Source organism: Stylophora pistillata, chromosome 11 (assembly GCF_964205215.1).
Source record: "Stylophora pistillata chromosome 11, jaStyPist1.2, whole genome shotgun sequence".
Classification (NCBI taxonomy): Eukaryota; Metazoa; Cnidaria; class Anthozoa; order Scleractinia; family Pocilloporidae; genus Stylophora; species Stylophora pistillata.
In genome coordinates, this window is record NC_142529.1 from 24,427,395 (window position 1) to 24,446,328 (window position 18,934).

The 18,934-nt window shown below is 37.8% G+C and overlaps 1 protein-coding gene, 1 long non-coding RNA gene and 1 pseudogene across 2 annotated transcripts; all 3 read left to right on the plus strand.

Moving 5' to 3' along the window:
• Positions 1-2,902: 2,902 nt before the first annotated feature.
• On the plus strand, positions 2,903-4,258 carry LOC148720762 (melanocortin receptor 5-like; annotated as a pseudogene).
• A 3,593-nt stretch (positions 4,259-7,851) lies between these two features.
• Positions 7,852-10,400, plus strand: LOC148720763 (uncharacterized). Its single transcript, XR_015993365.1, has 3 exons — positions 7,852-8,081; positions 8,163-8,259; positions 10,022-10,400. It is a non-coding gene; the product is annotated as an uncharacterized LOC148720763 (long non-coding RNA).
• A 266-nt stretch (positions 10,401-10,666) lies between these two features.
• Positions 10,667-18,668, plus strand: LOC148720764 (melanocyte-stimulating hormone receptor-like). Its single transcript, XM_088739381.1, has 2 exons — positions 10,667-11,223; positions 16,427-18,668. The coding sequence occupies exon 2, from the start codon at positions 16,460-16,462 to the stop codon at positions 17,399-17,401; it is 942 nt and encodes a 313-aa protein (XP_088595507.1). The 5' UTR covers positions 10,667-11,223; positions 16,427-16,459; the 3' UTR covers positions 17,402-18,668.
• Positions 18,669-18,934: the final 266 nt, after the last annotated feature.

An 18,934-nucleotide genomic window follows, 5' to 3' on the forward strand; every position in this document is an offset into this window, starting at 1 on the left:
TGGGATTACTAAAGCCCTTATGGCGCCAGGAAAAAACGTTGGGACAAGGCTCTAGAACATCGGTGAGATATTGGTTGAGGATCGTTGCCGCCGTGTTGAAGAACGGCGCTCGAACACGAGGTATCACCTCGCAAATACCGATGACTCGTACAGAGTACGATTGGAGCAGCAATTGAACCAAATCATCGATCCCTGAACCGACGACCTCGGGACGGTTAGCACCAAGATCATTAGTGCCTATTTCAAGAATGATGACATCGGGTTTTAGGGCAGAAACAACACCAAGGTCGTAAAGGCGAAGTTTCTGCACAGTACGACCGCCCACGCCATGCAAGTGAATCACGGCGTCGCCCCAAAGATTAAAATGCTCGGCCGCACGGGCATCAAAATTGGATCTAAGGTCTGAACTCAGCCTTCGAACAAACGAATGGCCTAAAATAAGAACTGTGGGAGGTGAGCTAGCCATAAAACCAAAGAAAGAAAGTCGAAACGAAGAAAGCTGTGAATTCGACCAAGCACATGTGCAAGCAAAATGTAAGAAATAGACCAAACGACAGAAAGCTCGGGACTTATAAAGACAAATCGTCAAAGAGGAAACTGTTTTAAGGGATAAAATTAATAAAACTCACCTCGAATGAAAAACCACGATGAAAAACCACGATGAAAAACCACGTCTTTAACCACCATCAAGATGGAACGGAGTGACGCTCACATGGGAGCCTGGTCACTTGGCAAGCAAAAGTATCCTAAAGGGTATTGGGTATAATCCAAATAAATGTCACCCCTTAATCTTCGTCAGTTTGATGATAAACATACATGTACCACTTCTAAACCAAGAAAAGCCTTTTACGGCAAACACGGCCACCAGAAATATTTGATCACGTGACTTAAGTTTTGTGCCGTGGCCAAAGTGCAGGTGAGAACAACACGCATGCGAGCCTGCTGAAAAGTGTACAGAGAAATAATTAATTTATCTGTGCAAAAAATAAAAAAAAAAAATAAAAAAGCTTTTAAAAAATTCACTCTGAAAGTTTAACTGGGCGACCGCTTCAATGAAAAGTGTCTGGGGATCCAGGGATCAATCAAACGTCTGACGAGAAAAAAAACACCCGTGCGAATTATATTTCCTTTTAAAGACCAAACATAAGCAAATTCCGTACGAAGGAAACTTGGCGGCCTAAGCCGAAAAATTGGAACTGACCGTGATTTCTCCTGTGTACACTAACAGAAAGATCGGATATGAGTTAAAACCAACGGAAAAGAAGCCCAACATCATCAATCAGCAGCGCATTTTGTATTATTCTAAGTGTGGTCTGTGCGATGCAGACTATGTCGGCTACACATGCCGGCACCTCTACCAATGTGCTGAAGAATACAAAGCGTCTCAGTCTTCAATCGGGAACCACATTAAAGAGCGGCATGGGCATACCCCAAGTGACTTGCATCACAGTTTCAAATCCTGAAGAAATGCAAAAGTAAACTGGACTACCTAATTTACGAGATGCTTTTTATAAAAGAAATTAGGCCAAGCTTGAACAAACAGTCAGACTCAATCCGCGCAAAGCTATTTTTATAATAATTTACGGTATCTTCGTATAATTTATAGTTTTAGTTTTGTTAACTCTCATATCAATTTATCGATATTATCTCCTTTGCAATTTTATCACTTCTATTTTACGCCTAGCGTTTACATATTTCCATATTTTATCTCTTTTATCATTCCCACGTCTTGAATTTAGTACATGTATGTAAAAACTTTCCTTTTCATCAGCTTGAAAATGACCTCAGTGAGGTCGAAACGTCGTTGAAAATTATTATTACTAATTTTTATCTTGTGAGGCTTTGTGAACTAATTAAATAGTCAAGTTATTCTTAATTAATTATGGGGAAAATGTATTAATATTTTTATGTAAATCATGTCTCTTTTCTTAAATTGAAAATGTGTGTTTTTATGTATATATTTTTGATAGGTTTGTTTTATGTTGGGCATATAACCCGTGATGTTTTCCTGGCTATTTATTCACTAGTTTTGACTGTATCATTAACAATAACTGTTGTGGTAATTCTGTCTAAACATTTTTTGGCTAAGTTAGTTTCCCCGGCTTTTTATTCACTAGCTTTGACTGTATAATTTAACAATAACTAAGATACAATGAATATATGAAGCTCATATATTTTGAACTGCGGTTGTAGATACGTATGATGCACGATCCTCCCAGTAGAGAGCGCTATTTATGCAATAGCGAAAATCAGACCTGAAAAAAAAAAATCAGGTCTGTACGGGATTCGAACCCACTGACCTCTGCGATACTAGTGCAGCGCTCTACCAATTGAGCTAACAAGCCAACTGGGAGTAGGCTGTTAAGTTGATTCGTAATAAACCCGTGATGATAAATAAGATACAATGAATATATGAAGTTCATATATTTTGAACTGCATAAATAGCGCTCTCTACTGCGAGGATCGTGCATCATACGTATTAACAATAACTGTTGTGGTAACACTTGAATGAATATCAATTACCCTATTATCCGGGTTGGGCAATGAATCCGGTCCAAACAACACGTCGGTCGATGCGTTGGTCAACAAGTCGGCCGACAGAAGGTCACCTGTCGATAACCAATCGTCGCCAGCAGTCTATTTGAGTAAGGAGGGTAATTTTTTCTGTCCAGTTGTGAAATTATCCTATCACAAAAACCTTTTTTTCTTCCTCATCATTTCCAGTTCAAATTCGCGGAAAAACTGACACTTTTTTCCTCTTCCATGTGACACACCGCACACCTTTCGTACACAGCTGTATACTCAGGCGCAACTGATAAAGTATTTTTCTGGGCTATTAAGACGACATGTTCCTCGTTGTAATTAATAATAACCTGCAAAAGAGTAAAAAGGGCAAAAAAGGATGATGGCGGCAGCAAATATAACGGAAAGTGAAACACGGACGAAAATATTTAAAGGATTGGACTGCTCCCCATTTTGGGTATGTGAATTGAAACAACAGTCCATTTCATTCAAAGCTGTCAACATTCTCTCCATCACAGCATTTCTTGGGAATTATCTTATCCTTGTTGCCCTTCACAAAGAGTCTTCCCTTCATCTGCCATCCAAACTCTTGTATCGTTGTCTGGCTATAACTGACTTGTTGGTTGGTCTGGTTACTCAGCCTCTCTTTGTTACCTATTGGATGTCCGTGGTTCATGAACACAGGAGTCTTTGTCGATACTCATTCCAAGCAGCCTTCGTCACAGGCCATACGTTAATTTCAGTGTCTTTGTCGACGGTGACGGCCATAAGTGTTGACCGACCTCTCGCCATGCTGTTAGGACTCAGATACAAAGAGATTGTAACTTCGAGGCGCATGTATATCATTTTAGTAATCGCTTGGGCTTTCTCTCTAGTCGCTGGTTTATTTTATTATCTCAATTTTCGTATAACCTTTTGGTTCGCCTTTATATTAATACCATCTTGCCTGGTTATCTCGTTCGCCTCGTACACAAAGATTTTCTTAGCTCTCAGTCATCATCAGGCTCAAGTACAAGATAACGTTCAACAACAGCCGAACCAACTAAGTGCACTGAACATGGCACAATACAAAAAGGCAGTTTACAGTGCACTTTGGGCGCAGTTAGCATTATTTTTCTGTTATGTACCAATTTTTCAGTACAAATTGCTATCAGTTTTAGTAAAAACCGATTTCCAAATTTCATTATACTCAGAGGAATGGCAGTTGTCATAGTTTTCTTTAACTCCACATTAAACCCGTTCCTTTACTGCTGGAGGATCAGTGAGGTGAGAAAAGCAGTAAAGCAGACAATCAGACACGCAATCTGCTATGCATAGGGTTGACTTTGTTTGGACGGTTGTGTGAAACTATTTAAAGATACGGCTGTAAGGAGAGAGTAGAAGATATGCCATTTGATAAAAAGAGTAAGAAAAATTTTGATGTATTTAAATTATCTTAAGAACAACCTTTAGGTAAAAAAAATTGCAGTTTAGTAACCACGATAAAAGAAGAACATGTCTATCATTTGCAGATTCATTATGAAGTAGTGGGGGTTAGTATTTTGGAATCAGAATGCGCTTAGGATTTTTCGATTTTATTAAAGCTGGATGAGATATGTCAACTTAGCTCAGTAATATGATTTGAAGTGAACGTGCTGTTAAAGGAACCATAGTGTTTACAACGAACCTTTGTAAAGATGTTGACTTTGTTAATATGTGTTCAAATATACTGAAGTAAATGCTTAGAAAAGAGGTTTATCATCACTATTTTACATTGAGTCATCGTTTAAGACCAATACAAGATTAACTGCCTTTCAGTACGTTACCAGCATCAATTAATACTGTCTATCGAGTGCAGAGTGCAAACTTATATTTCTTAAAGGCCCAGTCAAATTTCTTTGCGCAAGTAATTTTGAAAGAACTCTCATTACAAATTCCATCGAGTATTTAAGAAGAAGTGACGCGATCACAGGGCATGTAAATACAGTTGGTCTTGTGAGTAAACACTCTTTCATTTTAATTACAATTGATTACAAAAGCTGCTAGCACTTGCTCAAGAAAAACAAGATCGCTCCTAGTTAAGAGTGTGTCTCTGTAAAAGCGGTCCGGTCAATTTTGCTTGAGACACAGATTTCCCTCATTTCTTGTGGGTTGTAAGAAATTCATGTGCCTATACTAAAACCACAATCCGTTTGATCGGATCTCTTTATTTTTCAAAGTTTTACGGAAATGAAATTTCACTCGAGCGAAGGCCTGTCGTGACAGTTTTCAAGACTTTAATTTGAGACAACTTTGGAGGACAATTTAAAAAAAACTGCGGAACTCAGCAAAAAACAAATACCACAGCCATATATATTAATTCTATCTTATCAATCGAGGCGACTTTCGTGAACATCACATTTCAATCAAGGAAACAGGAAGACTTGAATGACACCTTATCGGTTCGCTTAAGTCACACACGCGAAAACCGATCAAATTCAAGGTAAATTTTTAAAAAAGTGAGGCGTTCTTAACTGATCCAACTAACATAGTTAGGAAGTAGATGCCATAGAAAAGGTAACTACAGAAAAAGACTTTGCGGCACGACCTTTGCGAAAACTTTATAACTCCACGAACTTACCTAATTTTCGGCAATCTCCAAGTTTGGCCGCCATTTTGAGGGACTTATCAACATGAAGCGTTGCAGAGGCAAATCGAGCAGGTAGATCTAAAACCGTCAGAAATACATGCGAAAGCAATTCAAGTAAACTTTACTTTCTGCTCAAGCAGCAAAATGTGAAATTATTCGTAATACTTACCATTCCTAGATTCCCATGCGACCATTTCTTCCAACAATTCAAACACAACTAGTGTTCAAATTCCCCTCGTCAGTTCACCATAAGAAATAACCTGTGTCACTCAAGCTTGGACTCAAATGTGAAGTACGAATCAAATAACACAACTAATTCTTCTTCGAGGGAATATCATGCTGGTATTTTGATTTTCTGATCGACAAGAACGGTGTTCAGTAAGGGATCGCCATGTTTACCTCATACATGGACCGCTGACCAGCCGCTGAGTGAAAACGGAAAGGTGTGGGGTGGGGTGGGTGGGGACTTATCATCATAAGATATATATTAGAATACATGCTTAAAAAACTTTGGGACTCCCAGTCTAAACCGTGAAGGCATGCTTAGTGGTACAGACTACTTTTATTTTGTTCTCATAACTTTTTCCTTTAAATCAGAACTGGTATTAATTAATAGAGTTATCGATGTACTTTTAACCGGGGTACCCATATTACTTTTTGCTTGTCTTCTGTGGTATAAAATAAGGTGTCTATTTTACAAGAATCTTTTATTTATGCCCCATTGCACGGAATGAACACTGTGCTTAGAATATTTTTTCTAAGTCATTTATGCTGTTCCCAAGAATGCATGCAAAATCATTGCTTAATATACAAAGCTGACTCTAAAACATGATTTTCCGCAACAGTAAGCAATGTCATTTACGTATGGCGTTAATAAAACTAGTGATGTACAATTCTTAGTGTTTCCCACTTATAAGCTCGACATAAAATTGTTAAGTGAACCATTTTAGTCTCAGCTCATACCTTTAATCGATCTGACCTTTTATCACCAAACCCTATACTTTTTGAAATGTTCAGCAAGCAACCGTGAGCGATAATCCTACTCTTGTACGTTGGATCAGCCATGATCTAATCGGCCCAAAATAACGAGTATAAATATAGAGGCAAGACCGATACAACGTCTTCAGGCACCAGAAGAACTTCAGCCTTCTGCAGGCGCCTGAAGAAGGCTGGTTTGGCCAGCCGAAATATAGTGCTCCGTCTTAAAACTTATGTACGTTGTATCTGTCTTGCCTCTATATTCCTATTCCGTTTTCATTTTCAAATTTATTGTCCATTTTTTTTCATACGACATCGACAAAGAGTTTTATAAGTAAACCGAATGTTTGGTGTACCATGCTTGTATATACAAAAAACATGGAAAAGGACGGCTAAATAAGCTCCTCCCCTCGGCCTGCTTCAAATTTTTGGTTGCTTTCGCCCCATGCCTCTGCACGACTCCCTGTTGGCTAAAAAGAAATTTGAAAGACTACTATGCAGGACGCCTTTTCTTTTTCATTTCGGTTACCCTCTACAATTCTTTATAAGTATGTTTCGTGTTGAGATTTGGAGCAAACTTTCTCCGCTAACCTCTAACCTGGGGTCCACGAGGGATCTCGAAGTTTATGAGGTGTGGTCTGAATGTCATCAAAACAACCACTGGGCAAATGCATGGGACGCAAGTGTTCTCTGTTAAAAACAATACAGGTGTGGTTGGACAACAACGGTGTTTAAGGAGGCTCGGAAAGGTTTTCCGTTGCCGTGGTGTTTGTGAAACGATGACAGGTTACGGGAAAAGAGCATAATCGTGTGGGCAAACTATAAACATCTTGGCAACTATATTGTTGGGCAAGACGTAAGGTCCACAAACAGACACTCAATTTTTCAGTTATTGTAAATTATCTGAAAAACTATGTCGGTTACCTACCATTTTAGTTTCTTTGTAGGAAAGCTCCCGAATTTCTTTAACTTCTCAGAAAGTATGAAACAAATTTATCTAGCAGATTTTAAGACTTCTTCCTGTACTCATAATTGTTTCCAACGCGATACGAGTTCGGGAGGTCTATAGGAACTCGTTCTAACTTTGTATACTCGATACGATTTCACTGATTTCCGCGCCAAGGGAGCAATTCATGAGTGGCCTGTGGTTACGCTCGCTAGGCAGAGAATGGGTTTGTGACTTTCTCACTCAATTTAAGAGACTCGCGTCACTCCTATGAAATAGTTAAAAGAATACAGACTGCGAGCAGTTTCTTATTTCTCTTAAATATAGTGAGGTCACGCATATCCTGTGAGCATGGAGAAGCCGCGAGATTGGTGACTCGTGAGTCGCGTCTTTGCCGCTCCACGCTCTCGGAGTTGAGCAGAGACAAGAAAATTTACCACTGATGCGATACAAGAGGTTCAATGGTTATCTCGATTATCTGAACACATTTATTTACATTGGTAAAGATTTGTTTATAAATATATGAACTGATGCCAATCCTTTTTGGAACGAAATGTATTTAAAGAGAAAAAGAATACCGGGAGCTAAACAAAAGTTGTCTAGATCTGCAACACAAAGCATACTTTTCCACAAAGACTGAGAATCGTAATGCATATTATGATGCTTTAATGAATATATTCGAATGTTCCCAAAAATCTTCTGATAATCTGCCCGCACCCACCCCACACTCTCCCCCTCACCACTGTGCCGTACTGTTTTCACTTAGCGGCTGGTCAGCGGTTCGTTGATTAGGTAAACATGGCGATCGCTTCGTGATCGCCATTCTTGTCGATCAGAAAATAAAGAAACCAGACTGATATTGCCTCGATGATGAAGCAGTTGTGTTATGTGATTCGTACTTCACATTCGAGTCGAAGCTTGGGTGACACAGTTTATTTCTTACGGTGGAATCGACGAGGGGAATTCGAACACTAGTTGTAGTGTTTGAAATGTTGGAAGAAATGGTCGCTTGGGAATGTAGGAATGGTAAGTTTAACAAACAATTGCAAATTTTACCGCTTGAATTGAAAGAAAAGTTCATTTGAATTGCTTCCGCATGTATTTCAGACGGTTTTAGATCTACCTGCTCAGTTTATATCTGTTACGCTTCATGTTGACAAGTCCTTCAAAATGGCGGCTAAACTCGGAGATTGCCAAAAATCAGGTAAGTTCGTGAAGTTATAAAGTTTTCCCAAAGGTCGTGCCGCAAAGTTTTTTTCTGTAGTTAACTTTTCTATGGCGTGTTCTTCCTAGCTATGTTAGTTGGATTAGTTAAGAACGCCTCACTTTTTGAAAAATTTACCTTAAATTTAATTGGTTTTCGAGTGTGTGACTTAAGCGAACCGATAAGGTGTCATTCAAGTCTTCCTGTTTTGTTGATTGAAATGGGATGTTCACGAAAGTCGCCTCGATGGATAAGATAGAGTGAATATGCATGGCTGTGGTATTTGTTTTCTGCTGAGCTCCTTAGTTTTTTTTTTAAATTGTCCTCCAAACTTATCTCAAATTAAAGTCTTGAAAAGTGCCACGACAGGCCTTCGCTCGAGTGAAATTTCATTTCCGTAAAACTTTGAAAAATAAAGAGATCCGATCAAACGGATTGTGGTTTTAGTATAGGCACATGAATTTCTTACAACCCACAAGAAATGAGGGAAATCTGTGTCTCAAGCAAAATTGACCGGACCGCTTTTACAGAGACACTCTCTTAAATTTGAGGCGCACATATATCATTTTGGGATTCGTTTGGGTTTTATTTCTAGTTGCTTTTTACTTTTTCATCTCAATTTACCGCATAACCCTTAGGTTTAATTTATATTTATACCATCTTACCTGGTAATATTAATCGCTTCGTACCCAAAGATTTTTCGCGCTCTCAGTCATTATCAGCTTTACTTACATCATCATGTTCAACAACAGCGGAGCCAACCAAATGCACTGAAGATGACGCAATACAGAAAGGAAATGCACTGTGGATGCATTTAGCTTTGGTTGCCTGTTATTTACCAAATGTAGAAATTTTTATCATTTTAGCAAAAACCAATTTACGAATTTCATCATAATCAGGGGGAAAGGCAAATGAATTAGTTCTCTTTAACTCCTCTGTTTTTAAACAGTGGAGTTTAAGAACTCCGTTATTTGAATACTGGAAGATCAAAGAAATAAGACAAGCAGTAAATTAAAGGAGACGATCAGACAAGCAGAATGCTTTGCCAAGGGGTAGACCTTGTTTCGACGTTTGTATGAGGATTTACGGCTGTTAAAGGATCCCTTCCAACCACAATACATTGCGCGCGCGATATGTGAAATCCGCCATTTTCTCTGCCATCCGGTATTGGACAAGTCATGAAGTGGAAAGAAATCCTCGTTCATCCGAGTACATTTGCCTCACTGAGGTCTTGAATTTCCTCAATCGCGTTCCAAATTTATTGTTCTTTCTATTTGACTAGTTATTTCTTAATTATTTTTTCTGTTTGGGCGCGCAGGGTATTGTGGTTGGAAGGGATCCTTTAAGAGAGAGGAGAAGATATGGCATGTGATAAAAAGAGTAACGAAAACTATGAAGAGCTACTTCGAAATAGTATATTGTACTCGAATTATCTAAAATGAGAACAACGGAGAAAATCGGGAAAATCGTAGTTCGGTAGCCATAACAAAACAACACCATGTATCCGATTCGCGCATTTCTCATGAAGTAGTGAAGGCTATTCTCATTTTGGAATTAAAATGCACTTAGGATTCTGCCATGCTGTCAGAACTGGATTGAATGTGTTAACAGGTTGATACGGGAGCCGCGAACTAGATTTTGTCATAGCTAATAACATCCCATAACTTTTATAACGAAACTATATAAAGAATAAGGACTGTATTAACATTTATTTTACAAAGTGACCACAATTTTCCATTGTCTATTACCTTATTGATCATAGAGACGACGACAACAATGTTAAAAACTATGGTGAAGGCAGGAGTGGTTTCTCTGCAAGGTGAAGAACAGCACCAGAGGAGAAGTCGAAAGAAACACTCCACAACGTCTCACGTTTCTCCCGACACTTCTTTCGTGCTCTAACCGCTACCTGCTGGATTAATAACGGAACAGACCACAGTCAAGGCTCCTCTATCTGTTAAATCGTTCTTGTTTATTGAGTGCGCGAGAATTTCTTCAGTTGTGGTAAAATAAAGTATACTGAAATAAACTCTGTGAAAAGAAGTTCATCGTCGTTTTTCATAAAAGTTATCGTTGGAGACCTGCCAAATACGCAAACTATAACAGAAGAAAATTATAATAAAAAGTGATTAAAAAAAAAACTAGCTGTAACCTGGTTGCTATGACTAACTGTTTTGCAGTACGTTATCAGCATTTATTAAGACTGTTAATCGAGTGCAAAGTTATAGTCCCTAAAACCCTATTTAGCAAGTAATTTTAAAAGCACTTTTTTTGCCAAATCCGAATATTCAAGATGCGAAGCTATCACAAGCCGTGTACAAGAGCCGTTGTCTTATGAGAAAACATTCTCTCATTTTATTGATAACAATCCAATTCAAAAGCTGTTCACACCCGCTCTTAAAAACTCAGCACCACTCCTAATGAATTCTATCTGTTTGAGACAAACGCATCGAATTTTCTTGCTTAAAAATGTTTTATTTAAGGAAACAGGGTAAATAGAGAATGAAAGAGGTTACAAATTGTAAAGTAAGAAATGGTATGGTGAGCGCGTTATGTGGTGTTTGGTAGAGTGATTTGTTTTTTTATTCATACATGGTAAAAATTCTAGTACAATGACTAACAACACCGTTCTAACACAAATTAGTTTTTGCTTGCCCCATATGGCTAATTCAAATTCGCAGAAAAAGCGGTCCTTTTTTCCTTTGTTGTGACACACCAGAAAGCTTAGCTGGGCACTTTGCATAATCAAACGCTGATAATGAAGCGTTATGTAATTGTCTTTCTGTGTGAGGTTTGACCAATTTTGACTGGAAGGATGCTGTTAAGACTGATATTCCTCGTTGTTACCAAGGATAAAATGCAAAACAGAAGAAAGAGTAAAGGAGGATGATGACGGCAGCAAATATAACGGAAAGTGAAACACAGCCGAAAACATTTAGAGGATCATCATGCAGCCCCTTTTGGGTAGGTGAATTAAAACAACAGTGCGTTTCACTCATAATAGTCAACATTCTCCTGTCCGAAGCGAAGGAAAACTATAGATAGCCTGTTGTATTTAAATTAGCTTAAGAAGAACTGTCAGGTAAAAAATAGCAGTTTTGTAACCATAATAAAAGGATAACATGTCTCCCATTCGCATACTCATTACGAAGTAGTAAGAGTTATTATTTTGTAATCAAAATGCGCGTACAACTTTGCCACGTTATCAAAACTGGATGAGATATGTCAATTTAGCTCCGAACTTTGTTTTGATGCTAAAGTGCTGTTAAAGGAATCATAGTGTTTACAACGAAACTTTGTAAAGATGTGGACTTTGTCAATATGCGTTCAAATATACTGAAGTAAAATGCTTAGAAAAAAAGTTTTATCATCACTATTTAACTTAGAGTTATTGTTTGAGACAAATACAAGATTAGCTGCTTTTCAGTATGTTACCAGCATCAATTAAGACTGTTTATCGAGTGCAAACGTATATTTTTTTCAGAGCCTATTCATAAATTTCTTTGCGCAAGTAATTTTAAAAGCCCTTTTGGTACAAATTCGATCGATGATATACAAGATGTCGTGAGGCTATCACCTGGCATGTAAATAAAGCTGGTCTTGCGAGAAAACACTCTTTCATTTTAATGTTAATTGAATACAAAACCTGTCAACACTCGCCTAGGTAAAACTACAGACCGCTCCTAATTAACTTTGAGACGCACATATATCATTATAGGTTTCGTTTGGGTTTTATCTCAAGTACCTGGTTTATTTTTTCCGTCTCAATTACCGTGTATCCCTTAGATTCGACTTTAATTTCTATTTATACCATCTTGCCTGGTAATCTTAATCGCTTCGTACCCAAAGACTTTTCGCGCATTTAGTCATCATCAGGCTGATGCACATCACCATGTTCAACAACAACCAAGTGCACTAAACATGGTGTGACACACAAAGGCAATGCACTGTGGATGCATTTAGTTTTGGTTGCCTGTTATGTACCAAATACTACAGTAGAAATTTTTACCATTTTAGTAAAAACCAATTTGCGAATTTCATCATGATCAGGGAAAAAGGCAAATGAATTTAACTCCACTGTTTAAACAAGTAAATCAGAGCAGACAACCAGGCAAGCAGTCTGCCTTGCCAAGGGGTAGACCTTGTTTCGACGTTTGCATGATTAAAAATTTACGGTTGAGAGGAGAAAGTATGACATGTGATAAAAAGAGTAACGACAACAACGAAGAGCTACTTCGAAATAGTATATTGTATTCGAATTATCTAAAGAACAACTGACAGGTGAAAAGTTATAGCTCGGTAGCCATAACCAAACAACATCATGTCTCCAATTCGCGCATTTGTAATGAAGTAGTAAAGGCTATTGTCATTTTGGAATTACAATGCTCTTAGGATTCTGCTATGTTATTAAAACTGGATGAAGTGTGTTAACATGTTGTTACAGGAGCCAGGAACTCGATTTTGTCATAATTAGGAACTTTTCATAATGTTTATAACGAAACCATATAACAATGTGGACTTTGTTGACATCTGATTAACAAATTGTCCATGAGTTTTCCATTGTCTATCACCTTATTGACGTCAGCGATGTTCAAATCTAAAGTGAAACCACGAGGTCTGCGGAGAAACACTTGATTGCGTCTCGCGTTTCTCCCTACGCTCCACTATTTTGCGAAACGAAACGAAACGAAACGAAATTGTACTTTTTTGCGAAACGAAACGAAACGAAATTTTGCGAAATGGCATTTTTTCACCTTTATTTAGCAAATATGTCCTCCTCGTCCGAAACAAAATGTTTTCACTAATAAAATGATCAATATTTCTAAGAGCCTGCTCACCTCTCATTTTATTGACCATAGTAGAATTCGTTTCGCAAAGTAGTAATTTTTGACAGAATTACTATTTTGCGAAATGGCGTTTTTTCACCTTTATTCGCCAAATATGTCCTCTTCGTCCGAAACAAAATGTTTCCACCAATAAAATGATCAATGTTTCTAAGAGCCTGGTCACCTCTCATTTTATTGACCATAACAGAACTCGTTTCGCAAAGTAGTAATTTTGAGAGAATTACTATTTTGCGAAATGGCGTTTTTTTAGCCTTTATTTAGCAAATATGTCCTCTTCGTCCGAAAGAAAATGTTTCCACCAATAAAATGATCAATATTTCTAAGAGCCGGGTCACCTCTCATTTTATTGACCATAACAGAACTCGTTTCGCAAAGTAGTAATTTTGACAGAATTACTATTTTGCGAAATGGCGTTTTTTCGCTTTTATTTAGCAAATATGTCCTCCTCGTCCGAAACAAAATGTGTCCACTAATTTAATGACCAATATTTCTAAGAGCCTGGTCACCTCTCATTTTATTAACTAAAATAGAACTTGTTTCGCAAAGTAGTAATTTTGACAGAATTACTATTTTGCGAAATGGCGTTTTTTCGCTTTTATGTAGCAAATATGTCCTCCTCGTCCGAAAAAAAATGTTTCCACTCATAAAATGACCAATATTTCTAGGAGCCTGGTCACCTCTCATTTTATTGACCAAAATAGAACTCGTTTCGCAAAGTAGTAATTTTGACAGAATTACTATTTTGCGAAATGGCGTTTTTTCGCCTTTATTTAGCAAATATGTCCTCTTCGTCCGAAACAAAATGTTTCCACCAATAAAGTGATCAATATTTCTAAGAGCCTGGTCACCTCTCATTTTATTGACCATAACAGAACTCGTTTCGCAAAGTAGTAATTTTGACAGAATTACTATTTTGCGAAATGGCGTTTTTTTAGCCTTTATTTAGCAAATATGTCCTCTTCGTCCGAAAGAAAATGTTTCCACCAATAAAATGATCAATATTTCTAAGAGCCGGGTCACCTCTCATTTTATTGACCATAACAGAACTCGTTTCGCAAAGTAGTAATTTTGACAGAATTACTATTTTGCGAAATGGCGTTTTTTCGCTTTTATTTAGCAAATATGTCCTCCTCGTCCGAAACAAAATGTGTCCACTAATTTAATGACCAATATTTCTAAGAGCCTGGTCACCTCTCATTTTATTAACTAAAATAGAACTTGTTTCGCAAAGTAGTAATTTTGACAGAATTACTATTTTGCGAAATGGCGTTTTTTCGCTTTTATGTAGCAAATATGTCCTCCTCGTCCGAAAAAAAATGTTTCCACTCATAAAATGACCAATATTTCTAGGAGCCTGGTCACCTCTCATTTTATTGACCAAAATAGAACTCGTTTCGCAAAGTAGTAATTTTGACAGAATTACTATTTTGCGAAATGGCGTTTTTTCGCCTTTATTTAGCAAATATGTCCTCTTCGTCCGAAACAAAATGTTTCCACCAATAAAGTGATCAATATTTCTAAGAGCCTGGTCACCTCTCATTTTATTGACCATAACAGAACTCGTTTCGCAAAGTAGTAATTTTGACAGAATTACTATTTTGCGAAATGGCGTTTTTTCGCTTTTATTTAGCAAATATGTCCTCCTCGTCCGAAACAAAATGTGTCCACTAATTTAATGACCAATATTTCTAAGAGCCTGGTCACCTCTCATTTTATTAACTAAAATAGAACTTGTTTCGCAAAGTAGTAATTTTGACAGAATTACTATTTTGCGAAATGGCGTTTTTTCGCTTTTATTCAGCAAATATGTCCTCCTCGTCCGAAACAAAATGTGTCCACTGATAAAATGATCAATATTTCTAAGAGCCTGGTCACCTCTCATTTTATTGACCATAATAGAACTCGTTTCGCAAAGTAGAAATTTTGACAGAATTTCTATTTTGCGAAATGGCGTTTTTTTCACCTATATTTAGCAAATATGTCACCTTTCCCAGAAACAAAATGAAAGACAACTACATGTTGTGTTATCAAAATCACTTTTTACTGAAAAGACTGTTAATCGAGTGAAAAATTATATTCCTCCAAATCCTATTCACAGATTTCGTTGCGCAAGTAATTTTATCGCCAAATTCGAATATTCAAAATGTGAGGCTGTCACAGTCCGTGCACATACAGCTTGTCTTGTGAGAAAACATTCTCTCATTTTATTGATAACAATCCAATTCAAAAGCTGCTAACACCCGCTCTTAAAAACTAATCACCGCTTCGCATGAATTCTGTCTGTATGAGAAGTTTCTTGCTTAAAGATGTTTAATTTAAGGGAAAAGGGTAAATAGAGAATAAAGGAGGTTACAAAAATTAAGGTAATAGATGGCATGGTAACCGCGTCATTTTGCGCTTGGTAGAGTGTTGTTATTTACCTGTCTTTGATCCATTTAAAATTTCAATCGAATTTGAAATGAAGATATAAAAACTGGAAGAGTTAGTTGGTGAAAATCACTTGGCAATAAAGACATTGGTTTTGAGTAATACTGTCACACTTTTCGAATTCCTTCATTTCAGCGTTTTAGGTAATTGCGTTTAGTTTGGCAAAGCTGACAGAGAACATTAGTTGCCTGGAATTCATCATAATGAAATGACCATCAACATTCATGTGACAATTTCATCGTTTTATGGTGAAATAATTAAACATCGAGGAATTGATGTCTGATGTTTGATATTAATGCGCACCAAAATCTACATTAAGACGTCAAACCATTCTAATACGGAGAGTTCTCGCTAACAGGACTTTTAATTACTAAAACTTCACCCTATATTGCAAATAGCTGAAGATGATTCGCAGGAAAGTAACTGGCCCAATACAAATAATTCACCCTATTTTATAAATAGCTGAAGATGTTTCTCAGGAAAGTAACTGCCCCAAGTGGAAGAGAATTTGTATTGTCAATGGTGTTTGAAGTAAACTGTTTACCGCTAGATCTACTTTCAGACCTTTTTAAGGCATAAATGCAGAGGTCACAGCAGTTTGATGGGTAGAGACCATGACGTTATCTTAAAGTTCCAGACAGGTGCGACACGCAGAGAACAAAGAAAAAAATGCAAATATTTTATAGGGGTAACCATGCATTTGTAAGAACAAATTTATTTTGAATAGTTTTAAGTATTCATTTTCTGTTCTTACCAATACCGATTGAAGTTTTCGAAAAAGACTTTTTACATTTAATCAACATACTTCATGGAGTCTCAATGCAAGTTTGCCTAAACAATATCAAAAGTCGATAAACCACCATATTAACAACTGATTCCTCGTTGTTTTTAAGGATCATCCGCAAAAGAGTAGAAAGTAAAGAAGGATGATGGCGGCAGCAAATGTAACGGAAAGTGGAACACAGACGAAAACGTTTGAAGGATGGGAATGCTCCCCCTTTTGGGCAGGTGAATTAAAACAACAGTTCATTTCATTCACAGCTGTCAACATTCTCCTCTCCATCACAACATTTTTTGGGAATTCACTTATCCTCCTTGCCCTTCACAAAGAATCTTCCCTTCATCCGCCATCCAAACTCTTGTATCGTTGTCTGGCCATAACTGACTTGTTGGTTGGTCTGGTTACTCAGCCCCTCTATGCTACCTGTTGGATGTCCATGGTTTATGAACACTGGAGTCTTTGTCGATACTCATACGACGCTACTCGCGTCACAGCCTATGCGTTAATTTCAGTGTCTTTGTCGACGGTGACGGCCATAAGTGTTGACCGACTTCTCGCCGTGCTGTTGGGACTCAGATACAAAGAGATTGTAACTTTGAGGCGCACGTATATCACTTTAGTAATCGTTTGGGCTTTCTCTCTAGTCGCTGGTTTATTTTCTTATCTCAATTTTCGTATAACTTTTTGGTTCTCCTTTATATTAATACCATCTTGCCTGGTTATCTCAATCGCCTCGTACACAAAGATTTTCTTAGCTCTCAGTCATCATCAGGCTCAAGTACAAGATAACGTTCAACAACAGCCGAACCAACTAAGTGCACTGAACATGACGCAATACAAAAAAGCAGTTTACAGTGCACTTTGGGTGCAGTTAGCATTACTTTTCTGTTATGTACCAGCTTTTACAATACATATTGCTATCAGTTTTAGTAAAACCCGATTTCCGAATTTCATTATACTGAGATTGATGGCAAATGTCATGGTTCTCTTTAACTCTACTTTGAACCCGTTCATTTACTGCTGGAGGATTAGTGAGGTGAGACAAGCAGTAAAGCAGACAATCAGACAAGTAATCTTTCTGGCATAAGTCAATTTCTACTTCGCCGGCTGCATGTACTGTTTATTTTAAAGCTGATTTTAAAACTTCGGCTGTCAGGATGGAAGTTTAGAGCCACTAACTGCAATAGTGTATTGCATTCAAATGCTCTGAAGAACAATTGACAGGTAAAAAATAGCAGTTAATCGTTTAGTAACCATAACAGAAGAATGAACCCTGTGGCGAAATATTTTAGTATTCTTTTTTATTCATGCAGATTACCCCAAGTAGCCTAGTCGGTACGTCTAGGGAATGATAAAACATAAACACAATGAAGAGGCTTGCTAGGCTTAATTACATGAGTACGAAATAGTTAGATAGATAGATAGATAGATAGTTTATTATCAAAAACCTTGCAGCCACAGGCTGAATTACGTTTGATTTACAATAAAATATATACTACAAAAAATACTGGCTAAGAAGAACTAATTAAAAAGACAAAAATATATAATTAAGAGAAAAACAATATTACATCATTGCTTTATGGACATAGTGATGGATAAAACTATTTCGAGTACGAATGGTGTGGAGGCGCCGTGTAGTAAAAGAGTGCTGACTCCTTAAATTGACTTCGCACTCATTCTTGGGAGGTAGTAAGCTATAGAGCTTGTGCGAGGGATTAGACAGGATGGAATTAAAAAGCTTATCACATAAGAACTCGCGGCGGTTGTGTAAGGGAACTAGACCAGTCAAAAGAAGCGCCTCATTGTACGAACAATCTGGATAGATAATACGTAAAGCTCGCCTTTGACATCTCTCAAGATCTACTGAAAGGTATTGCGGGAGGCTATGATGATAAACAGGGCATGCATATTCAGTGACAGGCCTAATACAAGTCAAATAGAAGAGCAAAAGTTCCTCCGACTTGACCTGTGCACGCTTAAGCTGACGCAAAAAATACAGGCGCTTGTTTACTTTCTTTACAACTTCGGATACGTGATTATTCCACGTGAGATCGCAAGATATCTGCAAACCTAAGATCTTTGCTTGCTCTACACACTCTAAGTCCTGATCATTAACCTTAATTGGATCAAAGTTCTTTCTAGAGTGACTGAATGTTATGCGCAGTTCCTTGCACTTGGTTTCATTTAATTGGAACTTGTCAGCAGAAGCTTGCGTCGCGAGTTCGTCAACCGCTTGTTGGACTTTGCTGACCTCAGACTTCATGACTGTTTCAGAAATAGTGGAGTCATCGACATATTTCCACATGTCTGTACCCGGGATGATGAGGTCGTTTATCATAATAGTAAATAACCAGGGGCCAAGTTTTGTGCCCTGTGGGACCCCTGATGGGATGGCCCCCCACTCCGAGTAACAGTCCTGACTAAGTTTAACACGCTGTCGGCGACAGGACAGAAAGTCCACTATCCAGTCAATTATTCCGCTTGGAAGATCGTATGAAATGAGCTTCTGAACTAGGATCTGATGGTCAATGAGGTCAAACGCCTTGCGGAAGTCAAAGAGGATGGTTCTGACAGTTGCACCGTTCCCATCCGTAGCACTAAGCCATGAGTGGACCATGCT